The sequence below is a fragment of the Epinephelus lanceolatus genome, chromosome 10 (assembly GCF_041903045.1).
Source record: "Epinephelus lanceolatus isolate andai-2023 chromosome 10, ASM4190304v1, whole genome shotgun sequence".
Classification (NCBI taxonomy): Eukaryota; Metazoa; Chordata; class Actinopteri; order Perciformes; family Serranidae; genus Epinephelus; species Epinephelus lanceolatus.
The window spans coordinates 12,801,595-12,820,126 of NC_135743.1; the positions used below are offsets into that span (position 1 = coordinate 12,801,595).

At 43.1% G+C, this 18,532-nt stretch overlaps 1 protein-coding gene across 2 annotated transcripts in view; it reads right to left on the reverse strand.

The window, feature by feature from the left end:
* Nucleotides 1-17,660, reverse strand: part of atp8b2 (ATPase phospholipid transporting 8B2) — a 34,256-nt gene extending 16,596 nt beyond the window's left edge. The window contains exons 1-14 of one of the 2 annotated variants that reach the window (XM_033639569.2): nucleotides 17,473-17,660; nucleotides 13,120-13,187; nucleotides 5,626-5,684; nucleotides 5,392-5,505; nucleotides 4,872-4,970; nucleotides 4,660-4,721; nucleotides 4,464-4,536; nucleotides 4,073-4,143; nucleotides 3,893-3,972; nucleotides 3,165-3,323; nucleotides 2,994-3,082; nucleotides 2,613-2,809; nucleotides 825-945; nucleotides 266-353 (exon numbers count right to left, since the gene is read on the reverse strand). In XM_033639569.2, coding sequence (XP_033495460.2) covers nucleotides 266-353; nucleotides 825-945; nucleotides 2,613-2,809; nucleotides 2,994-3,082; nucleotides 3,165-3,323; nucleotides 3,893-3,972; nucleotides 4,073-4,143; nucleotides 4,464-4,536; nucleotides 4,660-4,721; nucleotides 4,872-4,970; nucleotides 5,392-5,505; nucleotides 5,626-5,684; nucleotides 13,120-13,144 — 1,237 coding nt within the window. In that variant the 5' untranslated portion in view covers nucleotides 13,145-13,187; nucleotides 17,473-17,660. Of the gene's footprint in view, nucleotides 1-265; nucleotides 354-824; nucleotides 946-2,612; nucleotides 2,810-2,993; nucleotides 3,083-3,164; nucleotides 3,324-3,892; nucleotides 3,973-4,072; nucleotides 4,144-4,463; nucleotides 4,537-4,659; nucleotides 4,722-4,871; nucleotides 4,971-5,391; nucleotides 5,506-5,625; nucleotides 5,685-10,433; nucleotides 10,707-13,119; nucleotides 13,188-17,472 lie in introns of those variants that run through there. The other variant, XM_033639568.2, reaches the window with a different exon arrangement.
* Nucleotides 17,661-18,532: the final 872 nt, after the last annotated feature.

Here is an 18,532-nt window from a genome sequence, read left to right on the forward strand (position 1 = left end):
ACGCCTACACCAAACTGATGTTTGTATGTCAAGTCTGAGCTTCCCAAAGGACCTACATCAGTTACCACAGCACCATTAGCAAAGAGAAACAACGGTCTTCCGCGTCTTTGCTCATTAAAATAATGTACAGCAGCTCATAACTGTGTAAATGAGTGCCAAGAGTAATAGTGTGAAGCACCACAGTCAAGTGCATACAGCTGTTGTGTGCAAGTAATACAAATAATGAAGATGAAATTCTGCTCAGTGTGTGTGTGTGCAAACTTACCGTAGGTCTGTCCATTGATGGAGCACTTATTAAAGCTCATAATGTTCTGAGTGAGAGTCCCAGTCTTGTCACTGAAGATGTATTCAACCTGAACGAAACAAATTAAATGTTAACACTAAATCCAAAATTACACAGACAATGTAATCACCGTAAAAGTAAAACTGAAGCTTTGTTTTAAAAACAGTGTTGTATTCTGAGATCAAAACTTCAAGAAAAAAACATGACACAAGCATGAGATGGGTTTAAGGCGAGGAAGTTTTTGTCTACTTATAGAAACACTACTTAAAGCCCAAGAGAGTGATACACTCTTCAGACCAATCTGAAGCCTCCTCGTCTCTGAATTTAGACTCCTTTCAGTCTGCAGGTGCACATGGTTCTGGTGGTTCCATCATTCAGTTACAGCAGAATTGATTGTAAAATGAATAGAGATGCATTTTAAAAATAATTTACTTATTTAATAAACTAACCACCAGATGCTCCAGAACCCCAGGATGAATAAAGGACGGATGAGAAGAATACACAATCAAATAAATATTGCTGACTCAGTGTGCATGCCCACCTGACCCAGCTCCTCGTTCAGAGTGGTGGTTCTGGCCTCAGCCGCTGTGTTGCACTGTGAGCAGAACATCTGCTGGTCCCAGTTAATGAAGTAGCTGTGGCCCAGCCTGATCACCTCCACACTGACACACAGACAGGTGAGAAAGAGACATGGTTATAGTGACAGTAGAGAAACATTAATCTAAGTTACTGCAAATTGAGGTTCTCTACAGCACAGAGCACTCAGCCACACACCACGGGCTAGTCAGTGTACCAAGTATAAAAACTTTACACTCACTTTGCTTTTTAACCCACAGTTCAGTTCATTTGATGCGGACCAAGGGAACAAAATGAGACATTGTTGAATTTTAGTTCTGGTTCAGTTCCTGTTCACACTGATGTCAACATGAAGTTATACAGACTAATAGGCAACATGTTAAATGGACAGTTTTGGTGGTTGTCACCCTGCATCATCAGGACTTTAAATTCTACTAAGTGACAGAATTTTATGCTGCTGATGTGAATATTTATTTATTTATGTCATGAAGAAATAACTGATTACGATCACTATTATTATTATTGGTAGGGGTGTTACAATACATAGATCTGAATCGATACATCCATTCAAAGATCAGCGGTCTGATATTATCAATGCAAAGTGAAAACAATGATAATATCATCATCTTTAAGATGCCGCTTTATATTTAAATTCCAATGGCACGCCTGTCGCCATTTCTGTCCAAGCAAACCTCCTTCCTATGCATTCAAAGGACAGACATCCAAATACAGAGATGGATGTAAATACGGATCGGGCTATGACTCAATAAATTGGGTAGGCCTATTAGTTATATCAGAAAATCTTTGGTTGTTTTTTGGCCTCTTTTCTAGCCTTTATATTTGGCATTACACTGCGCAACCTATAGGGCAGGCTGCAATAATACACTGCATTTTGATTCCCCTCTACAGCCTGTATTTCTACATATTTTTGTATCATGATGTTGTTGAATATTATTTCTGGCCTACACGATTCAAGAATTATTTCAAGAGGCTACAGTAATTTTTTTACACGGAAATTATTTTACATGTAAATCTGCAGAAAGACTGCTTTAGGCCCCTTGTGGACTTGTTGAATTGTGGATTTGGACAGCTCTCAGCACTACAAGACTTTCAAGGAACGCAAAGTGCGCAAAGTCTGCAAGTGCAGCGAAGTCTGGACATATGGATTCAGCCAGGATTATTAGACTGCATATTGACTGCACATTGTCTTATACGGAGATCACTGGGATCGCTGTCACACACTTATCAATGGACTTAATGAACCGAAAAAGTACACGGATACAAGCACAGCACTTGTAACAGCTTTTGAGCTTTTAAAATACCTGCGCTAAAGTGCCTATGTGTCACTATGGTTACCAAATGATTTGCACAAATACAATTAATACATGGCCTTTTACTGATCAGTTAAAAGTTTGCAGATTTCACAATCAGCAGATGGACTCATTAGAAGTGTAGCTTTTGAAATCATACTAAAAACACAAATCTGCCATCATAAAATCCTGCGGATGGTTTGTCTGCTTTCACACCACAAACGAAAGGCACCAGACCCTTCTTTTCAGGCCGTGTTAGTTCAGTTGTTTGTTCTACACCAGGATATGACTGACTACAGTAGTGTCTGGGGAATGGGGGAGCGGGCAAACATTTTTCAGGGCTTCATCTACAGCTGTCTAACCTGAGAGGGAATCTAGATATCAGCATTAATACCTGTACACACTTCTTTTTCTAACACAGTATGTCTTGGACTTCTCCTCACCTGACATACAGAGAGATAGGCACCACGGTGTTGAGAATGATGACATATGACCAGAAGGAGAGGAAGGCGGAGAACAGGAAGTTGTCCACAGGAGGGTCCCAGGGCAGATAGCTCTGAAACAGGGAGCCCACCTCTCTCTCCCACACGGCGTTACCCACAGCCAGAATCACACCCATACACACCAGGAAGCCGAAGATCTGACAGAAACACACACAGCCAGCAAGAGCACAGTCACATATTTTACATCTGGATCTGTGGTGAGCTGAACCCTGATTAGGATAGAATAGAGGAGTTATATGAAACTAGATTCAAAGCACTGAGCTCATGTCCTGAAATAGTGACTGCATGAGCCATGAAAGTGAGAGGTTTGGGGTGTCCTACCCAGAGGACCAGAGTGTTCATCAGGCGATCGATGCTTGTACGCTTAAATTTGGTGCGACCGCTGTTCTGCATCAGCTTGGTATCAGGGCCTGGAATGAAAACAGAGGAAGTTAGACCTGTCACACACACACTACATACATTCTTCACACACAAACATATACACAGACACACCTGCAAAGATGACCAGGCCGTAGCAGGCCTCCGTGTTGCGGAGGACACATCCTCGCAGCAGCATGTTCTGGTTGGTCAGGTTGTATTTCTTGTCTCTCCAGTACAGAGTCCCACAGAAGCGATCCAGCTTGTTGTTGGGGGGCTCACACACCACCTCACCTTCACACACACACACACACACACACACACACACACACACACGAATCAAACGAATCTAACTCAGATGCTATATCATAGATGTCCACAAATCCAATTACAGCATCGGGTGTATTTTCTTAGTTGTATGATATAGTGCTGAATTAATCATCCACATGACATCACACACACTCAAAGGCCCAAACACACACCTTTCGTAAGTTGATATGAGGCAAAGTGTGGGTTGCTTTGCTGCAGTAATGGATTTTCCACAGCAGGTGAGGAGTGTGTGTGTGTGTGGGCGCGCTGTGCTGACACGGATGCCTTTCGTTGTGAGAGACCAGTGGGCGGGTGATGATAGGCTTATGATAGTCGTTTAAAGCTGGTAGGGGAGGGCAGAAAGTGTGTGTGTGTGTGTGTGTGTGTGTGTGTGTGTGTGTATATTTTGCGTGTGTGTTTTTAGTTCGGGCGCAAAGGTGTGAATGTGGATAATGTTTGTGTTCAACACTGAAACCTGTTGACCTCTGAATCAGCGAGAAAAGATTAACCAAACCAGAAACCGAAAGAAGAGGATGAGTTTACCCAAAACTCACCATTGAACGAAGCCAAGTTGTTCGGGTCTCCGAGTTCACACGTCACCGAGACAGACTGGCGAACCTTCATATTGGTCTCTCTGCAATATAATACAGCACACAGCAAATTAGACGTAGTGTCCTGTTGCTTCTGCAGATTGCAAAGCACTGTGAGTCAGTGATAAGGTGTGTGTTTCTGACCCGTCCAGCTCTGCTGTCTCGATGTAACAGAGTCCGTGAGGTTCGCTGCTGGACAACAGGAGCAAGTCAGCCTGAAAACAGATACAGTAGCTGAGGTTAGCATCCACTGCACAGCACTGATGGCACAGGAACGGAATCAGTAATGTCAAGTTTTTAGGTAGCATCACCTAATAGGGCACATGCTGTACTGAAATGCATTCAGCTTTATAGCATTTGGTCTACAACACAGTATAATTATCCACATGCATATTTAAACTGACTCCAGAGTTGCAGGCTGATCCCTGAACAGCCCGCTGCTAAAGTCGCTTAATTAAAATGGGCCCTGCAAGACTACTGATCACTGTGTGTGTGTCTGTGTGTTTGTGCGTGACTGTGTCGGACACACACTTACTGCCACAAATTGGTTGTTCTCCAGTTTAATGATATCACCCACTCGAACATTCATCCACTTTTCATTCTGGAGCCTGAAACAGCGAAACAGAGAGAAAACGTTCATACAGATAAAAGTTAGAGAAGGTAAGACATCGATTTAGGAAACAAAACTCCTGGTGAGTGTTCAGCTGCAAATGACAAGACAAGAGACTCACGAGCCGCGGATGAGGACCTGAGACTGACGGTTGTTCACTTGGTTGTCGCTCTTGTGACGAAACTGCAGGAGAAACAGATCAATGTGAGCTCACCATATTTAAAAGGCCACTTGTTAGAGTCTTCTAGCAATACTGTGCTGTATTTCACTGTAATGTGCTGCTGCTGAGAGCAAAATTTGCATCAGTGTGTGGTGCTTATAAAACATGCTCACATAGTCGTCTGTGGCATCCTTTACTGCGGTGATGCTCAGCACCAGAGCTAAAGGCACGATGGTAGTGAACCAAGAGAGGGAGGAGATCTGAGGTATTAACTAGACGGAGACAGAGAGAAGGTTGATTTGCAGATAAGGGACACAAAAGCAGAGTGTGATTCAGAAACAGCTACATTCGACCCTAACCGCACAGCAGACAGCTCAGCTCCTTAAGAACCTGACCGCACCTGACTGGTGATGGCAAGTGCCAAGTTCTGCCTTTTATAAACAGCTTCTATATCACCCGCTCATCACAAGTTGTACTTATATGTTTCTTACGGCCTTCTCCTAATATGTTATTATCATTATCAACTATTAATTTCATTGACTTTCCATGTCTCAAGCTCATCTTAACTTTCTGACACATCTCTGTCCTTCAGAGATGTAACTCCTCAGCCTTTGACACCCACACTTCCTGTCTCTGTCTCTGTGTCATGCTTAAATCCCTCTTTCCCACCCCTCCTTCACCCCCTCTCCTCACCTGCAGTATGAGCAAGAAAAGGAAGTAGGTGTTGGCTACTTCCTGGAATTGCTCAAACAAGTTGACGGGCAGAAAGGTGACGATGTTGTACTTGGATGTCATAATGCAGTTACTCTGGATGAGGAGGTTGGGATAAAAAACAGAAAGTTATACAGACTCCCACAGTTGAATTTCCTTGAAGATTAAAATGCACTCTCATCTTTTATAATCATATTTTGAAAAAAACTGTCCTACCGCGTACTGAAACTTTTCGTTGTACTCTCTGTCATTGGCTCTGACCCTTCTCTCCTCCTCTGCAGAAACAAAACACACAAAATGAGTCATCACAGGATGATATCAGGAGGAAGATATACTGAGAGCACCCAAACTGCTGCATCTCTGTATGTCAAAGTGCATTAAAGGGCCAAGTGTAATTCCTGCAGAATGTCAATATCAGTTCACTGGAGAGAAAGAGAGTGAAGGATGCAGTCAGTCCACTATATCTGTGCATTTATTTATAAATCAATGAAGCTGGAGAAGTCTGCAGGAGGCTGGTGGAGTATCGGGTCAGACACAATCGTTCTGTCTCACACACCAGAATTAATAATCAGACAAATTACCTCTGGTCTTTAATTAGCTGCTGTCTCTGTCTCCTGAAGGGATACTTTGCCCATTTTCAACCAGCTTTGTGTCATAACAATGTGGGTAGCAAATGAATTGTTGTCAACATCCCTCCATCTTACCAGCGCCAAGATCTCCCTGCTTATCTCTCAGCTACAGATCGTACTTCAGCATTTTCGCTAAGGCTAGTAAATAAAGGCTGGGACCTGCTCTTTGACCCCGTAGGAGCTAAGATTCTGTGACTGCATTGCCCATTTCTCACCTAAAATGTCCTCTGATACATATTTTAGTGCACCATTTGGCTCTAATACCAGAATTTGTGAACCAAAAGTGTGCGCCATACTGTAATGTAAATATGGAAGCTGAAAAAACTGAGATCAAATGTAAAACTAAGCAGTGCTGATTAAATATAAATCAAGATTATGTTACTGCGTTGCAAATGTTTCGCCTAAAATGTTATCAGAAACATATTTAAGCTTACCATTTAACAGTAATTTGAGATTGTTTGTCTCCAGCTGGTTGCCATATTGTGTCCTGTGGAAAAACAGGCTCTAACAGGCTCGTATTATGTCACCCACCAGCAGGAGCGTTTATTGACGCAATGCATTCTGGTAGTTTTTCTCTCCTTTGAGCAAATGCAAATGCCACTGCCCTTTTCTGTTTTCTGGTCATATAGCTCCAATTTCAAAAGTATTTGCACGCTTTTAACGACCAAATGTGCAAGTTGGTACAGATATGCAACACATAACATACACAACACATATGCATGTGAGTCAACAGGACTACTGGGAGCCGTTACAGGTCGTCACAGATGAAGCATTACATCCATCACACTTATGACTTAAATCTGTAGAGAATGGAAATAACACAGTGAAATTTTCTCCCCCTCCTGACCCTGCTCTTTATCCCCCTGCTGTTTTTAGGTTTCTGTTTATGCTGAAGCAAGGTAGTTTGGGAGTTCCCCTCCTCCTCCTCTTCTTCCTCCTCCTCCTCCTCCTCCACCAGGCCTGTCTCCTCTAATATTGATGAGACTGCTTTTTAAATAAAATGACTGGCCTGATTTGCACAAGGCTGTGCACAGCTCACATGCACACTCACAGGCACAGATATCAAAATTCAGGGCCAAATGTTTTGCACAGAGGTACTGTGGAACTGAAACTGCCGAGTCCTCAACACACTTCTGACTGATGACTGAGAGGCACAGGAAGGGACATCACACAACAGAGGCCCCATAATCACACGCACAACACATAAACAAAGACCCTGTGGTTTCCTGTGTATCTGCAGCACTCTAAAGCCCCGTCTCGTCTTTGTCTCTGCCCTACAAAACAAACACAGGCCACTTGAAGAGATCCTACAAGAGCTCCCCTTTGTTGTTACAGGTTATAAGCCAGATCTGGTGCGGCAGATGAGCACCGGTCGACTACGGACCAGCTGGGCTGTCACAGTGGATTTAGTCAAGTTAGAAAATATAAATCATATGCCATCTCTCGCTTTGTTTCACATTTTAAATTGCTGTCAGCTGCTAATACTTAAAGAAAATTACAGCGAATGCACCAGAATGAGTGGACAATATCCTCTATAACAGTGTTTGTAATTATATACTGCAATATCAATATATTGTAAAGCAGGTTTGTCTCTCCTGTCTTACCTATAACCTTACTAGTTACTGAATTAACTATCAAAGGGCTGTGCGTGAAGTCAGAGCCCAGGGACAGCTCCTCTGTGTTATTTAATCCACTTTAATGTCCGAAAAAGAAAGTACATTGCACCTAGATGAGACAGTTGTCAAGCTGCAGACCACTGTTGGAGACCAACAAATAACAAAACCTGTTGTGTTTCAGCCAGTCATTCCTGTGTGTCCAGCAGCTATTCAGGCGCCAAACATGCGTGTTTTTTAGGAACTCATCTCTGCATTTCCAGTGGCCTTTACGCCACTGAATGTGGGTGTTGTCTTTGGCGACCCATTTGTGTGTTTCCGGGAACTTTTTAGGCTCCAAAATGTGGGTGTTTTGTAGCTACCCTGTGTTTTTCCAGCAGGGATAGTGTCAAGATTTTTTTTAAACGAGACATCAATGCGTTTCCTGCTGTGATTGTACCCCAAAACATCATATCTTAAGCCCATTTTAATTATCATTTATCTTTGTTGTAGGCCTAAAGAAATTATTACCTTCTTACAAATGTGCTTCATTTGTGTACAGGCTGGAACCTTTAATAGTGTTGGCTTGTTTTCCGTCCCAGCTAGGCTACCTATGGATTCCAAATCCAAAAAAGCAAAATAGAGAGTTTAATAGTGCCAGGACAGATCTGTCTACTTTCATCGCTAATGCTGCATAGTTAAAGTAGACAGATCTGTCCTGGCACTACTGGCTCAAATATGTTTTGTGGCTCCAGACAGGTTTTTTTTTACTTACTATTTTTGGTCAAAAATGGCTCTTTTGATAGTGACAATAGCTACCGCCTGGCCTAAACCTGACCACACATTAACAACACATGGTTGAAATGTTAAGTTTTAACGTATCCACTATATAATCACATGCCAATCTAACAAATCTGTGGTTTGCAGAAACATACAGTGACAACATTTTTGATGGAGTTTTTAAGGGCATCTCTTATCCAATATCTGCTGTGTATTTTAAGTTAATTTGAATGCAGGCATGTCACAGCTTTGACTGTAAATAAAACCACAAAAGAATCCAGCTCTAGCCTTTTTATAGTTGATCTGCCGTCCCCTTCTAAACTCTGCTTAGTATAACAATATCAGATTTGTCCGATTGTGTAAGTGCACATCCTCCAACATTTATTCTGCTGGAACTCTTCTAATCCCATCCCTCCCCTTTCCTTTCCCCCTGGCACTTCTCCCATCTACCTGAAGGTCGTTACGTTGCTTTGTGTTCAGCAGAGAGATCAGTCTGACAGGCAGTGCCAAAGCTGCATTAACCCTCCACGAAGAGGGCAAGACGCTTGTGCCAGGTAAGCACAGAGGCAGACACCGAGGCTTCTCAGCATCTGACGTCAGGGCCAGGCAGTGTCTGTCCCAGCTGTGCAAGCTGACCAGCTTGAGCTGAATGCATGAGCATCTTTAGCAAACTGCCCATTAAGTGTTTAATGTCTCTGACAGCTTCAAGGGCATTAGAAGCCCTGACGCAGACGAGATGCTACACAGCAAGTCTGTATAAATCTATAAAGCTCCATTACTGAGAAACTTTGAGTTGCAGGCATGCTCTGCTGCGAGCGTAAGGTTTCCATAAACAACTGAGACATAAAGCAGCACATAAATATTGATTCAAGCTAAAATACTTAGTATCATACTATCTTACACAGAATGACTGACTCCCTGTCTCTTCAGCACGCTTCCCCCCGTGGCTGGACATGTGAGGGCACGTGCCACCACTCAGGCAGAATCTCCTTATGCCTCCACGAGTGACACACAACACAGTTAAAGCTGATTTAAGTCATAACATTAATAACCAAAGAGCACAGTCAGTCTGAGCTATGGGAAGTGCTATTATCATTGCCATGACTAAAGTCAGGATCAGACTCTGTGCAAAAGTGATCACCGCTCACTGTGGCTGATTTAATTAGCTGAAGACGGGATGGTAGAATCGTCTGCAGTCATGCGCGTGCACACACACACACACACGCACGCACACACGGAGAGAGAGAGTGATCTAATTTGTTGGAAAGTGATGCGGGTGACACAGTGACAGACTGGTGGGCTGGAGGTCAAATGAAGGTGCACATCCTGTGTGATTTGTGATAGTTAAGCTAAGGAATAAGGATACAGACGAGGCAGTGCAGTGACAGCGGAGGCTGGCGCCTGGAAGATTGATCAGCGTCTCAGGCAGCAGAGACAACAAGAACATCATCCTACTTATTTATGCAAAATTCAGATTCAGATGAAGTCAGGTTTGTTTACAAATGCACATCAGCACTAAACATCAGGAAAACAGCTTGAATTGAGTGATGACTGTGTGTGTAACATGTTACACATTATCTCTGAATATAAGGGCATAAAACTGAAAACAGAGGAATAATAAAGGTGACGCTGATTCAAAATGCAATTAAAAGTGAAGCATAAACACAATCTCTCCTTATTTCTTCCCTGTTATTTAATCTACTGTGGCAGTCCAGATGCTGATGCCAAATAAATAGAATGAAAAAGCTCAGTAACAGCAGTCACAAAGTGGCACAGCACTAAAAAGCCAATTAGGTATATGTAATATGATGAGGTGAACAGTGTGCACTCATATACACAAACACAAATATAAAATGGGGTGAGCGAGATGAAGAAGGAGGGATGAAACTTGGACTCAGTTGGGATGAGGTGAGAAATGATGTTTATTGAGATGCAGTTTGGTGATGATGATGGTGACGGTGAAGACTGTGGGACAACAACAAGGTCAAACAACCTCATCCTTAATTGTCACACAAGCTCGTACCTGTCCGCTTCTTTTTCGACTTGGCTCCGTTTAGTCCCTTCTGTTTCTTTCTTTTCACGGGGAGAACGAGCGGAAACCATTTCTCCGGGATGTCTTTTGGTACTGTCATCTTGACTTTTTATTCTAACAGTCACCCGTCTAAATTCTTGTCGGATGTGCGCCGCTGTTTTTCACTGACCGCCGCATCTCCGCAAGGACGCGCGGGGATGAAGCTCCGCTCCCAACTTCAGTCAAGTTAACCGCGCACTGACCGTCCCATCCCTGCCTCTCTGTTACTTCCTCTCTCGCCTCCCCAAACACACACACACACGCTCACACGTGCACGCACGCACTCACACACACTCGGTCCATCCCTTGCTCTGTTTTCTCTCCCTCCTGCTGCAGAAACACTGAGGTCATTTTCTATAATAACATCAGTCAGCAACTTCACAGTTAATCTGACACCGGCTCTCACTGATTGATTGATATGGCCTGTATTATAAATTTTAAATAATTACGTAGATTGTACATTTATTCATTCATATCCTAAAATATAATAAATAAAATAAAGTGTTAAGATAAAGTGTTTTATCAACTCTGCACCACAACCCCATCAATCATCCTGACGCACCCACGTCCAAAGTCTGCACCGTCAGCTTCTTTAGGTCTCATCCACAACATAAACACTGTCCGCTGTGGGCATTACGTAACCGCATAGGCTCCGGGTTTATCGGACGTTACCACAGCAACCGCCTCTGCAGGGATCCCACGGCTGAGCGAGCCTCTGGATGAGGAAACCGGGCGCCATTTTGGATCTGAGAAGCATGAGGTAATCAGAGCGTGGCTGCGGCGCTGAGAGCCAAAGTGGCTCGTGCAGGGGGTCCAGTTTCCCTGCACGTTTTTAAAAGGGAGAAGGTGCACTGCAGTGGGCGGGGGCAGGCAGGTGCACGTGCTGCGAGCCTCGTGCCAATACATTAAAGATTGCAGACCACACGCTTGTCCTATAGGCGTTGGGTACATAGCCTACATGAAGCATTTGACACACAGGAAATATAACAAAAGGTGCTGAAAGCTTGCTTTTTTACTACAGGTGCACATATGGCTGAAATACTCGTGTTAAGTAAGAGTCAGGGCTGTAAAATGTAAGGGGACATTATGGTCATTATAGTGTAATGAAACTACACTATAATTTTGTCAAAATAAAAGCCTTCTGCCACTTTCATGCTCTTATAGGGGGACAAATGCAAGCTTCTAAATATTAAGGTGTAGGCTACGCAGGAGAAATGTCCCCCTCCATATTCAGAACGTGTGCAATCAACACTGCTTTGTCATGAATATGATTCTGCCATTAAATTGCATCACAGTTTTTGCACAGGGCCAAAAACAAGAACCTAACAAAATCAGTGCCATTGCACACCACAACTGCATGCTGTGTTTCAGCCCGACATGCAGGTCAGTTTCGCAAGTCTTCAATGCACAAATATGACAGCATGGCATATAAAATACGAGCTTTACAGTCAAACTTTGGGCTTACGTGTCAAAATGCAATCAGTGGGGCCCCTTAATATTCTGCAGTGCATCCTTGATGCTATGATCTCTGAAGCTCTGCCCTCCAACCCTGCATGGGCACCTTCACTCAAGTACCATCACTGCCTCGCTGTTTCCCCCTTTGCATTGACGATAATATGCATTTTGTATCAAGACTGAATGTGAATATTAAAAGTCAGATACAATCAGAACACTGTATGTCTGACTTTTTCATGTCAAGTTTACACTATAACATACATTTCCCCTAATGTTAACATTTTGACTGATACCTGTGAGGCACCTGAGGCATTTGAAACATGATGGCAGGTTATGCTGTTTTATGTGTTGTCTTTTTCTTTTCAAAGCTGAGGAAAAAGTGTATACAGAAGTATCCACAGAGAAGAATCTATTCTCTCTATTCAGTCTTTTCAGTCGTCACCCTGATGATACTGTCTGTTAGGGCTGCATATTTAATCTAAATATTACAGGAATCGCAAAATAGCCAGGTGCAAACCACAGGAGATGCAATTCTTTGAAAAAGATAAAAGGTGTCATGACATGCTGTTGTAAATGAAGCTTTGAGGTGATACAGAGATGCCTCAGCGTTTAAATAATAATCAAGACATAAGGGAACATGCCTGTTTGGTACAGACCTCAGCAGAAATCACATCATCATCATTTTTAGATTTGTTACAGTGAAAATGAAATGACCATTCCCACTAAAATCGCAACTCATATCATGTTAAAATAATCTTGGTAGGACTTTATTTGCATATCCTGCAGCTGTGGAGTAGCAGCTTGTCTGGACCACAGTACTCTATATACTATGTATTAGTTCAGTATAACAGGTGATTGCATTCACACTTGTGCTCAGCTCTTAATGCATCCCTGAACACCTCCAGACCTGGTATGGAAAATCAAATTAAAATCTATCCACCGTACATCCTGTTTACACCTGTATGTTAATGTGTTTAAGTGCTATCTGACCATAATCAAGTCACTATATGAACACTTATTAACACCAGGTAAAAGTCAAGACTCTGAGGGGCCTTGTGAGCTTTCCCACCAGCAGACACCCTCTCATGTTTCACTATGATCTAGCCATCAGGGCCGCTCACACTTAGGAAACTAGTTCACTTGAAAGCATGAGTGATTATTGTGTTAAGTGTCAGGCACTAACCTGGAGGAGGTCTCTTTCTGAACATCTCCACTCTGCCGGCGTCTTTCTGCTATGGCCCATGAGATTGTCTGCAGAGGGAAAGAACAGGAGGTGAGAGCAGAACAGAAGCAGCCTTAAAGGAAGACTTTACCTATTTTCAACCAGCTTTTTTATAAAAATGTGGGTAGAAAGTGTAAATGAACTAAGGTAAACTTACCTCCATCTAACCAGCACCCAGATTTCCCTACTCATCGCCCAGCTCAAATCCAGCAATTGAGCCAATCATAACGTAGCATCAGGCCGGCTCAGACCAGGGTCCAACAACAACTAAGCTGTGCTCCATTGACTCTAATGCAATCGTTTCAGATTTCCTTCATTTTCAGGCTGGTTTTGTGGATTTGGAGCTAAATGTTGTGCCTGGGGCACGTCGTGTATTAATGACACTCGTTACCTGGAGAGGTTGGAAAAAGATATGTTTCTTCCCTGTTCCAAAATCAAACCCTGAAAAGTGTAGGGTTAGCTAGCTAGCTACTGAAGATACAGCCTACTGAATGTATACACATGCTGCTTTTGCTTTTTAATGATTATAACAGTGAAACAAAGGCCGACCCTGCTGTACAGGAACCAGTGAAGGGAAGCAGGGAAACTCTGCTGATATTCAACCAGCTGTGTGTCATCACAGTGTGTGCAGATGAACGTTGTTTGGTGGTGGAGATCCAGGTGCTGGCAGCAGCACGGGGGCGAAGCCAAACACCGTTCATCTGCACACACTGCAATGCCACACAGCTGGTTCAATATCAGCAAAGTTTCCCTTTATATTCATTGTCTTGTGTGGCGATCAGCAGTGATGTGGTGGTTCACTTTTACACTGTGATCTGTAGCCTATAGTTCGGCTTTAGCTTCTAACTATCTTTGTCTTTTTAACCTGTTGTTGCTGCTGAGTCAGTTTGACATCCTGGATATATCCTTCAAACACAGACTGTAGACCCCTCTGTCTGCTTCTCTCTGCAATCACTGTTTCATTTCTCCAAAAATATAAGAATATTTCTTCAGGGAGTGCAGTTAGTTATAGTGTGGGCTCCATGCTTACTGCGACAGCTTGTCGGACCATCACAAAGGGGCGGGGCTCTAGAGCCTTTGCTCCAATTAAAGATTGTACACCCATGTTTCTGTAGGCCTGCCACCATGGACACAAAGAGTATAGAAGTGGATCGAGAGAGCAAGGCAGCTGTCTCTCTACAATTTAGTCCAAACTTAGAACAAACGGTAAAACTAAGAAGTGCTGATCAAATATAAACCAAGATTCTGGTTTTAGTGCACTGTTTGGCTGTAATATGAGAGTTTATAAACAGGAAGTGGACGCAGTAGGCCTACTGTTGCCTGTATTGTGAAAGACAAGCTAAAAAACAGATAAAATGGTAAAACTAAGCAGTGCTGATCAAATACGAACCACGATTCTGTTACTGCATTGCCATATTGTTTCCTTTGTCAAAACAGCCAAGTTTGCATTACGTCACCCACTAGCAGGAGCGTTTATTGGTCTGTTGCAGCCCAGTGCATTCTGGTAGTTGTAGGTTTTCTACCTCTTGAGGAAAAGCAAACAGCCCTTTTTTGGTTTCTGTGATTATGTTGCACCAATTTCAAAATAATTTGTCTTTCTGCTGCCTAGTTTTATGAAGAAAACATCTTTCCAGCAGTGAAATACTTATTCTATTGTGAAGAGAAGCACTGAGGAATGAGGTGGTGAAAGTGATTATAGAGGAGGAGGTGAAGTGAGAACCATACAGACAGATATTTTCCATTTACCAAACAGTGTTCAAGTTTTGCACCCTATTTATTGTCATGTCTTTTTTTAAGTTTCCGGTTGTGAAAAACACTTATTTGCCTCACAAAGGAGAGAAAGTACCAATTTCAATCAAGCATTACAACCGCTGCACACAGCAGGACACACACACCAGACTATCTCTGGTCTGTTAGAGCCATAATGAGGAAATGACATTCAGCAAAGAGCTGCATCTGTCTCCGTGGCACACGGCGTCAGGGGACTGGTGGCTCAGGCCAGATCCACTGACACTCTCCTCCTAAAGTGGATGAGAAAGAGTAATGGAGCACACTTCTTGTCTCTTCTCACTTTCCCCTCTACACATTTATGCTGACCTGTTCATATCACACACCTCACTGCTTTCACTCACTGTGTTTTATCTCGGCTAAGTAGCGGCAGAAGGATGAGAGATGAGGTTGCGGAGGCGAGGGGTTATACATCCTAGTCTGGGGTTTGTAGTGCAAGGTACACACAGTATGGCAGACAGGGGCTGGAGGCAGCGAGCCTTCAATCAATACTCCTGAGAAAGAGCTGCTCTGCCTCTCTCCACATGAGCCGAGCCGATTGGCTTTCAGCTACAGTTTCCAGCATCGTCTCTTGCTCCGTCATACACTCTTCACTTTCACTGCATACTTTCTACTCACTTTCTACACTGTGAGTCTAATAGAGACTGTGGAATGAGAGTTGTTTGCCATGTTCTCTCACCTCGCTCCAGTCTCACACTCGTCACGTCCCTGCCTCACTCTGTCGCTCTCCATCTGTGGCTGCCGTCTTGTATAACCCCACAGATCTGCAGTGCCCTTATGAAATAAAGCTGGCAACCCGGGGAGTGAGAACACCGGGGACACACTGAATAACTGAGCACTTTTCTTGGCCTCTGAGCAGAATTCCTTTCATCTCTCTCTCTGGAGTCTGGCTGAAGTTTTAGAGGATTTGCAAAGGCAGAAATACTCCATGAAATGTGTGAACTGCAACAGCAAAATGCACAATCTCACATTCTAAACATCACAACATTTACACATAGATAGTCCATACTGTGTAACCATCTTGTTGAGACGTACCGGCTGTAGAGGAATTGCTAGAACAACGCCTTTTAATTTTCTTTCTTAATAATTCTACCCACCATCTGCTCTGCATCACATTCTCTGTCGTCACATAACAATAAAGTTGGTCAACAGTAACCTCAGTGTATTTTGCAGATTTGTTAATCGTCTCCAACAATGTGAAACCACTATGCACTCTGCCTGCTCCGCGGGCAGCCTGTGCATTTCTCCAGCAGTAATTAAATTACTATTTTAATCTATTCTGATACACAACCACAACAGAATGTAGCTCTCTGCGCTATCTGCACGACTTGCGCGTAAAATCAACTACAAGTTCACTGTAGGTCAGTGTAGTTAACTTTCATAGGGAAGCAGAGAACAACACAAGACTAGAATAGCTCTGACAAAGTTAAATCATCATGCAGTTGGAGGGCAGGTTGTGTATGTTTTGAGGAGGGTGTGTGTTGCTATTGCTAAAAAAAAATCTCCAGTTGTGCTCAGTTTGGTGTATGCTCTACACTCAGGACACTCAACTTATGGTCTGCAGGCCAAATCTGGCCTGTGATAGGGTGCCAAGTCTCCTGCCAACCACTTTCTAATTTTTCATGGAAATAAATGGATCCACACTGGGAGTTTTTGTGTAATTTGAATAAAAATAAGGTGCCAAAATGAGTAAAAATCATCATAATAGAGCTTGTTTATCAAAAACAGTGCCAGCGGAGGATCCCCGGATGCTAAGCCCTGAATGTCCTCAAATCCTAGAAACGCCCCTGCATACACCTGACCTGTGCTGCTGCTGTGACCTGATTTGCCTCTTGATGAAGATGAGTGCGGACAGCAAACGTCAAAAGGTTATGATATATACAATACATATCATTAATGTTTATTAAATAGCTCATGGCCGCCTGTCATTTTGTAAAAGTGCTCCTGGGCAAGGTAAGTGGAGTATCCCTACAACACACTCAACACATTAAATATCAGTAATTTAGTTGGTTTAGGGTGGCTGTCACTTTCTATAGGTGTGTCAGTGTTGCATCAGCTTGATATACTTTCCTAAGGAAGCACAGAAAACAAACTCAAACAACAAAAGACTGGAATAACCCTAACAAAGTTAAACCATTATGCATAAATTCAACTGAGTAACACACCATAAAGTCCAAATGCTTTGTCAGAAATCCATCAGAGTGAATGTAGTGATGTCTGTGGTCACCACACTCTGACAACTAACTTTCACTCTGACTTTGGGGAAATATTCTGACTAATCTCAGGCTACATGGAGCTTTAAAACCTCCTGAAACTAAGCAGTGTATCTACTGTATGAAGTGAGCAGCTTTAATGTACATCACATTGCCTGGCGCAGTAATAAGCGCTGAACTCCTCACAATGAAAACCGAGACACACATCAATATATTTGCAGCTGAGAAACTGCACAGCAAACCGGCTGCCCATACATGATGGAGGCGGCTGCAACCCACCGGCGCTACAACACTCCAGGAAACACAAACCTACCTTTTTCAAGTTGGCGTTATAAATAGGTTTCTGGTGGAGACATGCTCGTTGCTCCTCTCGCCGAGGTCCTGGTGAGGTTTTCAGGCTTGAACTGGACGCTGGCCCCGTGATGAGGTATACGGTCACTGAGGTGGGAGGGGGGAAGCAGGGATGATGCGCTGGAGACACCGTGGCGAGGTGAGGGGAGGGTTTTGCTTCAGCCAGAGGAGGGGAGCGAGGAGGAGGAGGAGGAAGAGGAGCTGCACCTCCTTCACCTTCTCCACCTCCATCTGAACCCCCACTCAGGACCTTAAAGCACATTCACTGAGGTCATATTTTCTTTTTATATGTATTATAGGCCCACTTTTTAGAGGCAAACCCATTTTAAAAATCAGTTTTATTGTTTCTGTTTTTAACACTTCACTTTTTGTCTACTCATAAAAATCTTTGCTGCGTAAACATTCTGAGTGAAACATTTTCTTTCACTTATCAATGGCCATGTGGGTTTCCCTCCTTTTGTGTCATAGCGCCCTCTGCTGCTCTGTCAGCATGATCTGCTCCCACATCTGTCCACTGCTCAAGGTCGCAACATCTGCATTATGTCCAGCATAATGCAAACATTAAGCTACTGCAACATCCCCACACTGCATCTGTAGATTCACCAATTAAATGTTCTTTCTATCGTAATTTCATCATCATCATCATCATCATCATCATTTCAAAGGAAACCTGTTTTTTCATTTTACTTACATATATTTAAAAACATGTAGCTCAGAGACCCCTTGGACCCCTGTAGAAATTCAAATGACGTTATTGTTTAATAATGTTGTAGCATGCAGAGATATGCTCATGCATGACTCAATCTGTTACTGTTGGAAGGAGATGACGTGGAGAGATGGCTTCACATTGTTTTCTCGTTCTCTGTTATTCTATAAAGCTGAGAATCTCTAGGTGAAAGTGCAAGATGTCACATAGAGCCTAATATTTTGAGCGGAAAAAGGCCCACCAATCACCAGCCGAGTTGTGCAGCTACCACTACTAATAAGCCAATGTACCATATAGACTGTGACACTGACACAGG